Source organism: Amyelois transitella, chromosome 26 (assembly GCF_032362555.1).
Source record: "Amyelois transitella isolate CPQ chromosome 26, ilAmyTran1.1, whole genome shotgun sequence".
Taxonomy (NCBI): Eukaryota; Metazoa; Arthropoda; class Insecta; order Lepidoptera; family Pyralidae; genus Amyelois; species Amyelois transitella.
Genome location: NC_083529.1, coordinates 5,243,081 through 5,261,225, shown reverse-complemented (window position 1 = coordinate 5,261,225; position 18,145 = coordinate 5,243,081). Strand labels below are relative to the sequence as shown.

At 34.1% G+C, this 18,145-nt stretch overlaps 1 protein-coding gene across 1 annotated transcript in view; it reads right to left on the bottom strand.

Moving 5' to 3' along the window:
• LOC106131938 (photoreceptor-specific nuclear receptor) overlaps positions 1 to 13,817 on the bottom strand; it is a 33,833-nt gene extending 20,016 nt beyond the window's left edge. The window contains exons 1-3 of the mRNA XM_060951839.1: positions 13,687 to 13,817; positions 5,842 to 5,967; positions 5,149 to 5,263 (exon numbers count right to left, since the gene is read on the bottom strand). Coding sequence (XP_060807822.1) covers positions 5,149 to 5,263; positions 5,842 to 5,967; positions 13,687 to 13,747 — 302 coding nt within the window. The 5' untranslated portion in view covers positions 13,748 to 13,817. The remainder of the gene's footprint in view (positions 1 to 5,148; positions 5,264 to 5,841; positions 5,968 to 13,686) is intronic.
• Between the last annotated feature and the right edge of the window lie 4,328 nt (positions 13,818 to 18,145).

Genomic DNA, 18,145 nt, shown 5'->3' with positions numbered 1-18,145 from the left:
ACGTGACCATATGTATGTATGTAAGTATAGCAACAGCTTGTCAAAACGCGACCCCATCATTGAACTACCGCGTTACACGGCACTTAACCTTTCTGAATGATGTTGTAACGAACAAGAATGTCTGTCTATTGAGAATTACGTCGCGTGGTAGATTACATTTTATAAGCTGTTATCAATTTATGTTAATTTAAATACGTCTGATTATTTCTGAGACTGTTAACTTAGGTGTATGGATTAATGATAGAATTGACATTTAATTAGTCGCACTTATCACACTCCCCATGTATGTCGTAAAAGGCGACTAAGGGATTGGCTTACGAAATTGGGATTCTTTTTTTAGGCGATGGGCTAGCAAACTCTCACTATTTGAATCTCAATTCTATCATTAAGCCAAACGGCTGAACGTGACCTATCAGTCTTTTCAAGACTGTTGGCTCTGTCTACCCCGCAAGGGATATAGACGTGATGATATGTATGTCGTGTGTTTTTTTTTTACATTTGGAGACTAAACTAAATATTTATTGTTTTTGGAATAAAAAGGTAAGACAATTTTGATTTATTATATAATACAAAGATCGATAACCCTATCCAGTTATAGAACACCCTATACCCACATTTCTATAGAGAACTGCAACAAATGTCAATGTACCTAATCCTATTAGAGGATTACCAGTAATGAAATATGTTTAATCTGTATTACGAGTAGTTTCTGAGAAAAGCATTTTTGTCAGCAACATTGCAGTACCCCTCCTTTTTGGGTCCCATTTTGATTGCTTCCTTACAACTTAGTATAATCTGTGTACATGAAAGAAAAAGTTAGCTATACCATGATCCAACCTGGGTTGGGTTAACTTGTTTAAGGGGTCAATAAGGTCAGACCTTTGTCAAAATTTGGATAGTGCTCAAATCATATAGGTACACCTACCTAAGATTGGTTTGAAATCTGTAAAATCCTTAGGTATATTTTGTAAATTGACGTCGGGTGAAAATGCTGCAGTGTAGTTTGTTCCGCCGCTTCTTCTACACATGCGCTTTGGAAACGGTATTAGTAATAATTAGATTTAAGTGATATGACGTCAATAAGTGATACCTTGTATCCAATTTTGAAAATAAATATATTCTATTCTATTAATATGTATGTAACCTAAGGTCAAATTCAACGGGTATTCTACATCTGTGGTCAAATCATTGATTATTTTTAACTAGCTTTTACCCGCAGCTTCACTCGCGTAAATTTAGCGACATCTACCTACTACAAGCGACAAAATAAACGCCAACTACAAAAAGCGACGAATTTAGCGCCATCTTCTTATGTATTCTACATGTTATTCCCACGGGAACAATAGTTTCTAACGGAATGAAAGGTACCTATTTTCTTGTCCAGACTCTTAATTATATTCGACAAAGCTTCAAAATTAAATGAGTGATCTAACTTGTCCATAAAAAAAACGGTAGCTCCTCATATTAATTCTATTAAAAAAGGGATCATGAGTTGATCTCCAAATCTGTTCAGAAATAAATTAGTGAATAAATGTACACATGTCACACTTGACTATCTATCATGGGGGATCTGGTGTTGCCAGTCGCAAATAATTGAAAGCCGAGTGGGGCCAAATGTTAAACTGTTTTTAATATTATCCGTACGAAAAAAGATGAGAGAATTGTTTATGTACTTGAGTAAAGTAAAAATAATTAATTTCATGAAAAAGGGAAACTAATAGAATATAATTAAAAGAACGTAAACTGTAGTAGGTAATTAATTGAATTGTTCAATTCGCGAACTACGATATGAGAGCTTCACAACAAATAAATAGCACGCACACACTTAAAATTATATATATTGAAAAAAAAAGCGACCTAAAATAATCTCTTTGGTTCACTATTGCGTAGTAATTTTTGATTTTCAAATTTTTTCACTCATATTCCTTAATAAAAAACAAAACATGTAACTTTTTACAACTGGCCAGTAACATGTGAAAAAGAGGTTGATACAATTTAATGTGTGGACTTAATAGGATAACAAATAATAGATAATGAAGCGATTCCTTTCATAAATTTCAACAGGAATATCTAACCACAATCCTGCCTCCGTAGCATGCCACGCGAGACGCCATTTTTATCGCGCGAAAAACTATCGCCGTCCCGTTTCACGTCATAATAAAAAGCGAAATGCTACGGGACAGGTTATGAATTTTCGGTGCAGTGTAACTCATTTGGTGCTTCCTAAGATATCCACACGAAGATAGATCGGTCCTTCTCTACTCTGGTAAAAACCAGACGGTTTAGATAATAATTTTTTTTAACTTACCACATATTATGATACTTCCCCAGAGAGGCAGGCAGATACTACATCTTACCACTTCCTTGGATCTCAATATATTTGTCCTCTGCTTCATAAAACTTTTCATACAAGCTCTAGACATGACCTTTAATTAAAACGTGCCTGATTCGATCAAGATTCGTATTATTATTTACTAGCTTTGCCCGCGACTTCGTCCGCGTGGAATAGTTATTATGGGCATCATTGAAGCCCTCAAGGATGAATAATTTTCTCCGTTCTTTTTTTTACATTTTACATTATTTCTTTGCTCCTTATAGTTGCAGCGTGATGTTATATAGCCTAATTTCTCGATAAATGGTCTATTCAACACAAAAAGACTTTTTCAATTCGAACCAGCAGTTCCTGAGATTAGCGCGTTTAAAAAAACGAATTCTTCAGCTTTATAATATTAGTATAGATTTATCCTATACAAATTTACCGCATAAAATATACAGGAATACATCATCCAAATAAAACATGCCATTAAATGATAAAGAGTGAGAGCGTTCCGTCATAAAAACGAAAATTAAATTCACATCCTATTTAAATACCCAAAAATTGGGGAGACTACGGGGAGAGGAAACGGTGTAGAGGCGGAAGCGATTAGCGAGTTTGAAAATGAGATTTTTTTTCTATAAATAACAAAAGTTAAAATAAATCACAATTCCTAGGTATTTATCTTTAGACTGATATGTTAGAAATAGATATATTGGAACAAATTGGTTTTAGGTTAAAAGAAGTAACTTAGTTAGGCTTGACTTGGAAATCGTAGCAATTAAAGTTAATAATCGTTTATTTACTCTTCTTAGCCTCTGTTTTAAATATTCATCATAATATATTTTTCCCACTTTTCGCTACAAATAGAAATAATATTGTGTCAACTTTAAAATATAAGCTATATTTTATATTTACTGAATAGTTTTATAATTTAAAAATATCCAATCGCTATTTGATAGCGGTTTTCTACCATATCTCCACCCTAAACAGGTCACAGATGCAGCAAGAATGGAGAAATATGCCCGGCATGGATTAAGTACTCTCAAGTGCATGTATTGTTGCCAGATGAGATCGCTGCACTCCGGATTACGGGATTACAGGAATACGCGACCTTTTGTGGGACGTTCTTGATTTCAAATTAATATTTTGCTTGCTTTTTTTTTTTGTTGGCACGCGCCTTTTATGTCTATTTTGTTAAGGGATTTAAATTAGTTATTAGCTAAGTATTCAATGATAGTGTGTACATTGGAAGGAAGAAGGAAAGTGCCTTGACCAGGCATGTCTTGGTAGAAGGTTAGGTCAAGAATACCCGAAACTCACGAGCTTGTATGAAAAGAGTGAATTAAGGATGTGTGTAGGAATCGTGGTTTATTATAATCGTGTGTGAAAAAAGTGTAACTATTATTATAATCCAAAAAAAAACAACCAGAAACCTGAGAAACTAGCCTTAATTAATAGTAACCTACATTTCCCTATTGTTATTGAAATCTTTGTATGATGAATCAATTGATCTAGATACATCCGAATTGTAACAGTCTGCCAAATATTACACTCTGTTAACTTAGGTGGTGTATGTTTGTTTGGTTGTAATTGTCACAGAAACTGTGGCACACTTGTGACCTGCTTGTTTGGTGTTTTCAATTTTTAAGGTATTCTGACTTTCTCTTTTGAATAATTTAAGATCTAAGTCTATGAAAGAGCGTAATAAGATAATGTAGTGATGTGAAATAAAGCTAATTACTAGACAGCGATAGAAACGTATGAAATAGTTGATTTATTTACGCAATTTCGTGGTTGGTCCCGTAAAAAAGGTTATGTAATTTGATGGGTATATAAATTCACCTGTTATGAAGATTCTTGTTTATTAAAAAAAACCTTGTTTAGTCGTATCCAAACATATATGTACTTACTCCTTAAATCCTCGACCATCGACGCCCACAAACTGATAGTTTAACTACAAATTTTACTCACTCGGAAATTACGCATAAAATACTAAGAAAACAAAAGTTTGCATTGAGCAATGTTCCGAAAGGTTGACATAATTCCATTTTAACAATTGTACTGAACAAATAATGATGAAATTGAGGTTTCACTTATTATTCCTACCTAATAATATGGCTCAAACTGTTTAAACACCGTTGTGTTTGGTCGATCTTATTCATTGCAATCTTAATTTCGTAGCTGTAAAACCATTTTTGTGGGAAAGGTATAATGATATCTTCAGTATTCTTACTGAATTCATAACATTGTCAAAATTAAAGTCATGTTACAATTTCTTCGCTTTCTTTTTTATTTAGTACACCAAATTCCACTTATCGAAAGTGTTTTAATTTGGATATAAAAAAGCCGAATAATCTTACAGTGTTATACTTATAATCTTTAGGTGAAAATCTATGAAGGTTAGTGAAAGTCTATGAAGCAGCTAAACATGCAACAAAAAGCTGCCCGAGCCAATAAATAATTATGAAGAAAATATCATATCATCACTGAAATAATAAAGACGACATTTTTATTTTTCAATATTGATACAATTAATTAGGTAATGTTTTTTGTAATATCTATCGATTATTTTACTGCCAGATTTCTAGTGATTTAAAGGAAAACACATTAGAAAACCTAACTGTATCAATTGGTTGCAGTGCAGTTTGTTACCGCTACTTCTGCGCTGACGCTTTGGAAGCGGCGGTAAACTTAAGTAATTTATATGACTATATGTTGTGAAACCGAAAGATATGACAATTATAAAGTGATATGAAGTATACCATAATAAAGAATAAAATTTTTAAATTTGTATTTGAATTTCGATTCAATAAATGATCTTCAAAACTGACCTGTAAATAAGTTTTCTCCGGACCGATCTCTTGAAGAATCCACTGCAGCCGTTACAAGCTAGGATGCCATAATGCTTCCCTGAGCTGGTGTCGCCGCAAACCACGCACACAAGACCTGAGAAGATTTTGAAATCTGTTAAACTCCTTGAAATTTCGGAAAAGGTTTGTAAAGAAAATTTTAGACTATAAAATAAATACCTGAGACTTGCAGAACAACACATACGATACCCTCGAAATAATTTGTAATAGTATTTAGTATGCTGATAATAAATGAAGACGTGAAAAAACTGCCTTGAGGTTCCCGGCACTAATCATAAAAAATAATAGGTCCACTCCTTCTCTTTTCCATGGATGTCGTAAAAGGCGACTAAGGGATAGCGTTATACATCTTATACGTACAGGGATTAATCTTTAAGGCGATGGACTAGCAACCTGTCACAATTTTAATCGCAATTCTATCAACAAGCCAAAAAACTGGACGTGTCCTGTCAGTCTTTATCGAGACTGTTAGCTCTGTCTAACCCGCAAGGGATATAGACGTGACTATATGTATGTATGTACATGAATGAAGGTCTATGCCTGTTTTACCTACATAATTGTTGCCTGCGATATCATTTGTAGTAGCATCAAGTGATAAATGAAGAACGGATAATGATGACGTTAAAGAAGAAGGTCCATGCCAACCTGTCTTACCCAAATGGTTGGTCTTCTTGGTGGGCGGATCAGGCAACCAGGGTCTCAACGCCGGTGGTGCCAACGCGGCTGCTACTAGTGCCGCTGATGATGGTGGTGACCACCGCAGAGGTGATGTGTTATCGTCTGTCGATAAAACAAAATATATTAAAAAAAATACAGATTAGTCGTGTACCCTACTCTAGTTACACTACATTTCATATGGTAGGTAAAATATTATACAAATATTTCTATGTTTATTTGAAAAATAACATGAAGCTGAATGTGGCCTATGTTTTTTTTCAAGACTGTTAGCTCTGTCTACTCCACAAGGGATATAAACGTGACTATATGTATGTTGTATGTTCTTTTTTATATTTGGAGACTAAACTAAATATTTATTGTTTTGGGATAAAAAGGTAAGATAATTTTGTTTCATTATATAACCGAATATGATAAGTAAGAATAGAGATTGTTAATATTTTTTTAGTATCTAATGAAATTATAATGTTATGACTTACATAATCAAATCGAACTGAGCTAAGAGTGAATTAAGATATTAAACCCATAAACATTTAATCTCAATAAAGCTAATAAAATAACCATTGCAAATCACACCCTTTCATTTTAATAGCATTTCTATTTTACAACAAGCGAGGGGCCGAATATCGACCCTTGAGGGGTACCTAAATTGCAGTGCAAGTTAAATTGTACCTTCCGCTGTTTATATAAGGTTTAATGTTATAGAAATAAAATTTGTTTGATACTAATGTGTCAAATCAATTAAGTGATTGGTATGGAGAGATTGGGAGGGCACAGTCAGGGCAAATTGGTGTGGTTTCACAGTATCGAATGCCTTTGATATTTATTATGTCAAGCTTTATTATAGGAATGTTATGTTATTTCTGGTTGATATTATTGTTATTAATTTTCGAATTATTAAAAAACCTTTGCAGCTTAATTTGATAACTTTTGTATCATATCGCTACTACATAATATGTAACATACTATGAATAGATATTATTTATTTTATGTATAAAATAATTTGAGTTTTAACTATTTTAATAAGTTTCAAGTTTTATTTAAAAAATATATTAAGATATTTTACATTTAGTTAAATTTCATACTCATACTAATTAAGATTTTTCTTACTTTCTTTCTTTCTTTCTTTATACTATAATATTTTTATCACTCACACAGAAATGTTAATTATATTTTTAATCGCCTTCAAAATAAAAGTGGTTCTCACTTTTCACCTGTATCTAATATGTATGTATGTTTGTCCGCGATTATATCTCGTTTCACTAAATCGATTTGATGTGGTTTTCAGGAGAGTATTTGTTACATTTAGGTGAAGATTTTATAAATTTAACTGATTTCAAAACAGGAAGTATTGATCGGAGGCGGTACTCTTTTTACAAAAGTTATTTTTATGTGAGCTAGTCAACCTCTTAATTGAAAATAATGAATCTAAGTTCTACAAGTTACCCGTATATAATTATTTCATCAACTCTGATTTCAAATACTTGTCCAGATCTAACTCAGCTTCGAACAAATTGAATTACCTTTGGACTTGTCTAACAGTATCATTAAGTACAATCAGATTCCCAAAAAGGGCACTTCCATCAACAGCAGCCCTTCTAGTTAGCAATAATTGTCGATGTGAATCACAATGGATGCTATTGTACTTATTTACCTATATTAAGTGTCAGACGCAGTCTGTGCACGTACCGTGTAGAGTTAGGATTCTCATAGAGAGGATTTTTTTTTAATTGATTTTTTTTTCCATCTTTATGCCATCCAGTTGAACGTGGCGTTTCAGTGTTTACGAGACTGTTAGCTCTGTATGCCCCGTAAGCGTTAAAGACGTGACGTGATGGGGTATGTTTTTTTTTTAGTTTCGTTGATATACTTTTTGTTGCAATTAAAAATATAAGGGTTGATTCCTGTGGAGAGGATTATCTATTTAATGTTGATTGATTTGTTTTCTAGTTCAATTTGCCTTTAACTCCATTGCGAAAAAAGGACAACCGATAGAAAAGGCTACCTTACAGAAAATAATTCCTTTTAGACTTTTAGTTTAGTCTTTTTACTTAGAAAGAGTATTTTTTTAGACTGCTTTTTGGTACATGTATGTACGTGTAGTACATAAAATGATGCCTCTTTGCCGGAGAGTAATGCAGAGACTACATCTTTTCACTTACCTGGACTCTTGCATATTTCTTTCGCTTCATCAACAATCAGTAATCTTTTCTTACAAGCTGATCGGTTTATGATATTCTAGGATAGAGGACGTGCCCTATTCTTTTCGTTACAAAATACAAACAAAAATTTCAATCCTGTCTCGTATTTGTCATTAATTTTAATGATTTAAAAAAAATTAATTTACCCGTGCGTCCGCTCTATACAATCACGATATCTGTACAATATAATTCAATGAGGGCATTGCGTTGCTGTAACTACATTCGCGAGCCAATCCATTCAGCGCAAATTAAATTGTGTATTTTGTCTCGTTACCACGCTCACTGGCTCCCTTTTGTCTGGATTCTGAATTGGTGATGTCAAAATATTTAACTATTTCAAAAATTATTAGTATATTTTTTTAAGACAATGATTTGTTGTCTTAAAATAAATGTATGTAGGTAGGTACGCGTCCGCCGAATGTTAGTAAGTTCTCATTTTAAGTGAATTTTGTAGATTCTTACGTACATGCTTATAGTCATGTCTACATCCCTTGCGGGGTAGATAGAGTCAGCAGTCTAACGTTCAGCTGTTTTCTTTCACCTAATTATATAGAAAAGACTCAAATAAACTTGACGTCCTTATAGTTTGTATGAACAGGGAGTCATGTTTCCTTACAGGCGACAGTACGATGGGCTCACGAGATAGCTGTGCCCCCTGGCTTTGATTAGTGGATGAGAGATGACCCAGATTTCTTCTAAGCCGTGTGTACAAGAAAGATGAGCTAGCGTTGCGTAAAAGATCAAAGAACAACACATCCAAAAAAACATTTAGTTTAAAGAAAGAATTCTGCAATAATACCTAGTAATATACCCTCAAAATCATAACGAAATTACGGCCGTGGACTAACAGAGTCAGTGCCCAATGTAAAATCAATATGGATTGCCCCGAGGGTCCACCGGGCACATGTTCCTGTGTTATGACCGGGATTAAACGGCACTGATGCGGTTTGACGATAGGAACAAATTAAAAATGATATTTGAATCTGTTACCACCTATGTCGTAAAATTTCTAACTAAGTATTTAGTTTGGGGCTTGCTCAACCTGTCACTATTTGAATATCAATTCCACCATTGTGACATACACCTGAACGTGGCATTACATTGTTTTTGAGACTGTTAAAAAAGACGTTTATTATATTCTATATAAAGATTTTTATTATATTCTCATGTTTTTCAAGTCTAAATTTAGATATTTTTGGTTGCCTTACATAATTATACTCAGAAAAATGTCAAAGGTTGCGTAAAACTGAACAAAGTGAGGAAGGTCAAGACTAAATTAGGTTAATTTTAGATATTTAAAGATTGTACAAAAATAAAATATTGAATGAGAAGATTGGAAGGGGAAGATTTTCTCCTTCCAAGAAGACCTACAAACGTTGCTAGATTAAAACGAAGACGTCCCGAGGTCCTGGTGTTACAGTGATTTATTATTATTTAGTATAAACACACAAGAACAGATTATAAATATTAAAAATACAAATAGGTATAAGTGATCCAGGTTGCAATCCACAGTGTGTGTACGATTAAATAAAAATAAACAAGAAAAGTTAGAAGTTAGACTAAAACAATACCTTACTAAAACAATACAATAAAAAAAATAAGTTTGAAACAAAAGATATAAACATTGCGTCTTTACGAGAGGATCCCGTGATTCTTCCACGGTCACGATCTTCGCTCTCTTTAAAAATAATCTCTTTTTTTTTTAAGAAATTTTTTACATTTTGTGGCCACGTTCCTGAAGTTAAGCTTAATCGGTACTTACAGATTTCCGAGTGCGTAGGCGCATTTATAAGTATACCTACATACTAGCTTTCGCCCGCAGATCCATTAGTGTAAAAAGTGCCATAACTCCTTCTCCGTACTCCACACTATCTGTTTGCATTGCATCGTTCTAGTGGTTTTAACGTGACAAACACAATAACATTTATAATATTAGTATAGATTAGTATGTTTGCATAAATCTTCAAAGTCAATAGAAGAGACTATCGCTATATTATTCTACCACATGTTTAAAATGGACTGTTCAACCTCTAAGGTATATAAGAACCCAAGCCAAGAACCCAAGTGCAGACGTTTAAGCGCGGATTTGGGAGGACGGGGCGGAGGGAGAAATTAATCAGGCCGGCTCAAGGGCTCGCCGCGTCAAAAGAAAACCAAATAAAACGGCAAGCGACAAAGTTTCCAGTCGCAACTCGAGGTGGGGTGGAGCGGTGTTCGTTGTTTTTATATATATATATACTAGCTGTGCCCGCGACTTTGCCCGCGTGGAATAGTTATTTTGGACATCATTGAAGCCATCAAGGATGAATAAATCCCCCCCCGTTTTTTTCACATTTTCCATTATTTCTTCGCTTCTTATAGTTGCAGCGTGATGTTATATAAAAAGCCATCCTCGATAATTGGTCTATTCAACACAAAAAGAGTTTCAAATCGAACCAGTAGTTCCTGAGATAAGTGCGTTCAAACGAACAAACAAACTTTATAATATTAGTATAGATAATAGAATTCGTTCGGTGATGACCAGAAATAAGGTAACGCCGAAAGTTACATTTTAAAAATACAGTAAAAGTTAAGTTGTTGTTGTTGTTAAGTTGTTGTTAGTTAAGTTGTGCCGTGTGGTTCCCGGCACCAACACAAAAAAGAATAGGACCACCCCAGCTCTTTTCCATGGATGTCGTAAAAGGCGACTAAGGGATAGGCTTACAAACTTGGGATTCTTTTTTAGGCGTTGGGTTAGCAACCTGTCACTATTTGAATCTCAATTCTATCATTAAGCCAAATAGCTGAACGTGGCCATTCAGCCTTTTTAAGACTGTTGGCTCTGTCTACCCCGCAAGGGATATAGACGTGACCATATGTATGTATGTATGTATGTATGTATGTAGTAAAAGTTACAGTATACATTCCTAATGTCATGCAACTGTAGATATGTCAAATAAAAACAAAAGCAGTTGTTTTTCGGCATGATTTGTGAAATAAGTATAACTACTTTATTATTACACATGTTTGTGTATATTAAAAGATGATGCCGCCGTAGACAGAAATTATTTTTCCTATTTGTAAACCAGTCATATCTCACTCCCTCTATATCATCACAGAACATGTCATTTGGATATTCGGTTATGTTCTTAAAATATTCACATAGAAATCAACAAGTCAGGGTTATAAAGTTTGCAGAAAAAAGCTAATTCCCAAATAAATAACCTATTCATGAGAACATTACATTTCGAAGTATGCAAAAAATCTGACAAAACAAAAATAGTCGAACATTCCTCTCCACAGATTTTGTGTGCGCGCTCCAAAACAAACATTGATTTATCTTGATACCAGGCTTTGCTGTAGCGCCTCTCTCCTGACTTCCAATTTCCTGGAGCGGAACTTTTTATGTGCCTTATAAAACCTTTATGTCCCCCTATTTTATTTCTGCCACTGTCTCCGCGGAATTTTTATTTCCGATTCTTTCGAGTGTGGTCGGTTTTGTTTTGATGATGTAATAAATAAAGAGCACCTTTATAAATAGATTATTTTCATTGATGTAATAACGGTTTTTAATTAACATATGTTGGTACCCGATTAGAATGCGTACTAATGGCGGCTCAGTTTCAAATTCTACTTCGGTCATGTATGTCTCAATAACAAATTTTTGATATAAAATGTCTCGATGAAACCTGCACAATAAGGATGTGAAACCATTATCCAATATGGATTAGGTTCCTTGCAAAGGTTGCAGAGGTCAGACAGGAGAAATGGATTTGCAACCATAGATACCTAAAGATATAAGTACCGCACCTAAAGATATAAGTAGCGGGAAAAGTACATCTTATCAAACCACTCAATATTTCCCTGAAAAATTGCTACATCCAATAAAACCCCAATATTCAAAGTGCGAGCCCATTATTCTAGAACGAAAATGAAATTTCAAATCCCTGCCTACCATTGGCTGCTTTATATTCTATGCACGCTCTGACCGGGTAAAGTGGCAAATCATGGAGAGGCTGAAAATCAGTCAAATAGACTGGCTGGCGTTGGCTGAATACCAATGTGCCAGTGACGTTAAAAAAAGTGAATGAAGTATGGCGGACGGCGCGAAAGGCGAAAATTGATTTTGTTATGTTGACAATATTTGCTTTGCGTTCTCAATTCCAATTCTATTTTTGACAAATGTATTTAGGCCCACGACCACGACTGATATGGTTTATATTTTTTTAAAGTTGTACCATGAATTTAAATCATTTTTACCCAAAGGAATATTTCATTTGGTTTCAATATATTTTCAATTTTACCGGTCTCTCAATGCTTTAAGCAAAAAACAACGTTAATAAGAACAAAAATATAATTAAAAAAATTGTCGTATGGTTTCCGCACTTTAGAATAGAACCACTACGTATCTTTCCTGTGGATGTTTTAAAAGGCGACTAAGGGATAGACTTATAAAGTTGGAATTTCTATTGTGAGCGAAGAGTTAGCAATCTGTCACTATTTGAATCTCAATTCCGTCATGAAGTCATACAGCTGAATGTTCAGATCTGTATAATAATAATCAAACACATATTTACTCGTATAAGGGGTTTATTCTTGTAGTTCAAATTTTAATAACATTCAAGTGAAATTTTTCTTATCATACATGCCTTTTATCACTTCTTCATCTCTTACAGAGTAGACAGAGCAAACAGTCTTGAAAGACTGGCAGGCCACATTCAGCTGTACGGCTTAATGATGGCAATAAGGTATGACAGGTTGCTAGCACAACGCCTCAATGAGGAATACCTAATTTATAAGCCTATCCCTTAGTGGCCTTTTACGATATCCTTGTGAAAGATATGAAGTGGTTCTATTCCTTTTTTTATTGGTGCCGGTAAACAAACGGCATATTATATTTTATTATACATACATACATAAAATCACGCCTCTTTCCCGGAGGGATAGGCAGAGACTACCTCTTTCCACTTGCCACGATCTCTGCATACTTCCTTCGCTTCATCCACATTCATAACTCTTTTCATACAAGCTCGGCGGTTTCGGGTACTTTTGACCTGACCCTTTACCAGGACGTCCTTAATTTGATCAAGATACGTTCGTCTAGGCATTCCCACTCCGACCTTTCCGCCACACTCTCCTTGTATATCTGCTTAGTCAACCTGCTTTCATTCATCCTCTCCACATGACCGAACCATCTTAACATACCCTTTTCTTTTTTATTATGTTTATATAAATTAATAATGGCAGTTTGCTAACTAGTTATTCTGTGTAAACGTAACGTCCCGCAAGCGATACAGACGTGATTATATGTATAAATGTAAAATATAAAATAGGTGCCGTGTGATTCCCGGCACCAATACAAAAAAGTATTCTTTTTTTCCACCCACCACCACTCCATCTCTTTCCCATGGATGTCGTAAAAGGCGACTAAGGGATAGGCTTATAAAATTGCGATCCTTTTTTTAGGCGATGGGCTAGCAACCTGTCACTATTTGAATCTCAATTCCATCATTAAGTCGAGCAGCTGAACGTGGCCATTCAGTCTTTTCGGGACTATTGGCTCTGTCTACCCCGTAAGGAATATAGACGTGACTATATGTATGTATGTATAAAATATGTATGTCATTTTTTATCATATTCTTACCTCTAATTCTTGCGTCTTGGTGATCCTGCGTTAGTTGAAGCGGATTTTGTGCTACTTCCATGTTTATTGTCTTTGGTATATCACTGATTCACTTTTAGTTTATAATTGAATGAATTATAATAAAATTTAAATGTCCATCACTGTAATTTGCAACAATATAGTGTTCGTTATGTTAAACTCTGTTTAAGCTTGGTGCACATTAATTCGCCTGAATGAAAAAGGTGTTAAGCATTGTTTGGAAATTGTATTGTAAATATCAATTCAGTATTAGGAAAATTGTTATAAGTTCAATAGTTTTTTGTAGTAAATCAACAAATATACCTATCAGGTTTACAAAAAAACAACTCCTTTTGCACATTATTATCTTAAAATTGTGCACAATATAGGCATGTGAATAAACAATAAATAAATAATTTTAAAAAAAAGTTATTTCAAATGTCTACCTGTTTCTTTTTTCATAAAATTATCGGTTAAAAAAATAACATTGTAGATTTTGCTTCTAAAAAAAAATTATGTAAGGCATGCATAATGTACACAGAAAGAGAATATTTTCATGTATTTCTAGCGCCTACGAACTCTTGCTACGAATGCTACGAACCCGCTACGACGGTGCGTAGCGGTTTGCTACGCCGAGACATTCACGTAGCCCGTAGCAAGCAGACATTGACTTCACTCGGAGCGTCCCCCGCTTGAATTTTTTTTATCTTTTCTATCATAGTTTTAAATTCTTAATTTTACTGTTAAATACGAATAATTCTAAAATAAATAGTTTCAGTGATAAGCCATAGAACAGACGTAAGTAAGTCGGTAACATTTTCAATAAAAATGAATAAAAATACTATAAATAAATGCCTTTTGTAAATCCCTACTCTTTGATATTTAATCAAGTGATATTTTGTAATTGTTAACATTGTTTAATTTTCAGTATAAATCATTTGTTAAACAAATATTATATGTTTGAATAAAATGTCCTTTTTGTCATTGAATGACTTTTCATTACTCATATTTGATGAAAAATGTATAATTTGTAACGTGGCCTAAAAGAAATATTGCATAAGTATTTTGTAAGCAGTATTTCAATTTATTAACATCACTTTTAATTATTTTTAAAAGAAGTACTTTTACTGTAACTTTTTAAGGTTTTTCATAGAAAAACGTAGGCACTTTTCAATAAAAATGAATAAAATTTTCCTTAAAACTAACTCAAAAAAATTAAAATTAAGTAATTTAGGCACCTAATTTACCTACCGGTGATCCTATATTGTATTGTACTTATTATGATACAATCCCATAAAAAAACATTATATTATATAGGTATTATTTACAGTTTTTTTCTTAAAATATAAATACAAATTCTTCCAAACCACCGATTACCTACAAAGAATTTATTTGATTTTCCAATTTCGAACACGTACGCATTCGAATTTTTTATTCACAGTACAGGCACAATCGAAAAAAAATATTTTCAATCTAACCCGACGCGTTCTTTTTTCAAAACCGCCGTAACGTTTGATAGAACGCGGCGCGCGCGTCTGGCGCGGCGGATCGAGCACTTTTGACGCTGCCTGTCCCGCGTGGAGGCGGAGGCGTGGCAAACCCCGCCCCGTTGCTTTTCGCGTCTGATGCCCTCATGTCGAGGCAAAAAAAATAAAGACGCCACACTAGATACTAAGAATTACAATAACAGGTAATATACTTAAAGATCTCGTATATTCTATTCTAAAATAGAGTCGTGGTTATGAAATGTACGATAATGTCAAATAAATAATACACCCCTGTATTTGTCCCTTCTCACAAGTTTTAGATGTTGAGGTATACTTAATCCACGAAGCTGTGTAGTGAATAATTTTTTGTCAAATAATGTTTCGAATACTGAATACGTCGTCACATTTTTTTATATATGTTATATTTTTCCATATGTTAAAAAAAGTAGAGTTTATAAGTACAATCATTCAAAACTGTTCAGTTGTGAATGATTGCATTTATTAAATTTAAGATTTGGCCAACCATATAAATAACGTCAGAAAGTGTAAGTGGCTGTCTTTTTAATCATTTGAAGCCAACAGAGGTGCAGATGAGCATAGACACACTAATGTTCTTCATTTATCTAACCACATAAATACTTTCTATATTTTTTTTTGCGCCGATATTTTTTAATATTTCGCTAAAAGAGCTGGTTTAGCTTTTTTACAGTTATCCATAATACCTTTGTACTTGACGTAACCTGCTGTGACCTCTAAAAATTTCTAACAATAAATTTCGTCGCACTCCGTCTCTACTTTTTAACTTAGGTCTGTTGGTATGACGCGGGCCCGAAGGGGGTTCGATTTTGGGTCAGCTGTTAAACGGTCGTTTTAAGCTTTAATTTGTGGCATCCAGTCGCCATTTAGAATAATGACGTAGATTTTCAAATTGGATTCGGATTTCAATTACAGCTCTGGATATTTTACAAGCCGTTAAGTTGTCTGCGGTTTTACATCGCGGGAATATTGGTTTCTTTTATTTTTAAGATACTTTTTTTTTAATGTACCAATTTAATTATATTAATAAAAAATAGGTATGCATAGGTCCTTACAGGGTAGGTAAGCGAATTAATTTTTCAGGACAATTTTAGTAAACAGTGAGCAGTAATTACCTATTTTATTGTTGAGTATGTTGGTATACTTACATACCTACTAACTAATCCAACCAATAATACCTACGTCAACTCTGAACTCAATATATGTGATGCGCCTCTATATAACATTTATTTTCTCTTAAAAATTATCTATTTTTACTTACTTAGGTAAATAAATATTATAGGATCAAGCGGTTTTAATCAGAAGTTTATCTTTAACATAATAGGAAAGTGGCTTACATATACCTACGTATAGTAAGAGGTAAAAGATTGTCATTTCAAAATTTAAAACCGTAAGTGAAGGGCCGGTATGGAATTTTGAATAGACAATGTCTGTGGGTAGCTAAACGCCTCAACATAAAATAAAATAAACTAATAAAAATAGTTCTTTGACAAGGGAAAATAACAAATGATGTAAGTATTAATTTTTTATTTTCCCCTGTCAAAGATAAAGCGACGAAAAATTATAAAGACTTGATATTTGATATCTCATCCAATAAGAATTCGCGGCCGCGAAGGGCGGGGCAGAGACACGAAATTCCGCGGTGCCAACCGTCAGAGAGGAAAAGTCACGTTTTCCCGCGCACACAACAGCCAATCAGGATCCAGAATCAAAGTGATATTCGAGTTTTCATTCATTCGGTAGGCTGTGACGTAGGTTAGTAAGTACCTATGTAGGTACCTAAACGTCTTTAGGTAGTGAGACACTTTAATTAGTAAAAAAATAGATACCTACTGTGAATAAGTATCTCTAGGTTTCTATTTTATTTTTCAATTTATCATGTCTCAATTTTTAAAATGAGATTTTTTCTTTATTTTTGTATAGTTGTTGCCCACGCTTTGCATCCGTGGAAATTTCCAGAAATTACCTGGTTTGGCCGAATGGTCAAAGGTGAGGAGACTTTTGCATAACAATACCTTCGCCAAACTTTGCCTCAAGAAATAGTAGATACTTAGGTAGATACTTAAGCATGTAAAGAAGAAATTTAGATTCTGAAAGTGGTTATAGTTGAGAGGTATTTTAATTTAATGCTGGGAATTTTGCTATATACTTACTTTAGCAGTTCAATGAATTTTGTTAGTAAGAAGGTAGCTACTAACGTAAAAAGTGTGAAGGAATTTTAGTATGACCTAGTAGAAATTATTTTATTTTCTCCTTTTGATACATCTTTTTCTTTCTCTCTCATTTGGTCTTCCGTTTATAAGGAAATAAAATGATTATAGGTCAGTACAGGTTTTACTAATTATTTGTGTAAAGAATTACTAAAAAATCTTTTGAAAACTACTTATTTATATCCCTAAGGAACCCTAAACACTACCCACAAGTCAATTGCCAAACTCCACTCTGCGAAACGGCTTTCCACCCACCCCCTCCTCCAACCCGACCTTTTTACCCCCCTATTTGCCCCCGAATTACCGCTTCACCCCCTAACCACGGTCTTCAGTGACAGTTCAATAAAGCACGGCGACCAATCGTGGCAAACGTCGCCCGGTATAAGCCAATAGGATTAACGCTGTACACGTCTCTTTCTTCCCTCGCAATAATCGTGTAAGCGCGTCTCACTCCCACTCACGGCCGACGGACTCTTGATTCGATTGAATTCTTTATTTGAATTTTCCTTTTGTTTTTCAATTCGCTGAACTGGCATAAGGATGATTGTAACATAAAGTAAATGTCTGGTTTTTTTCGATTCCACGGTTTTGTTACGATTGAAAGAGAAAGATTTGAGGAAATTCTCATTTTTATTTTAAGAGAGTGAGTAAGTATGTATCTATTAGGTACGTCTTAGTTCCTTACGAGGTAGAAAGAACCTATAATAACAAGACTGGAAGCCTAATTTT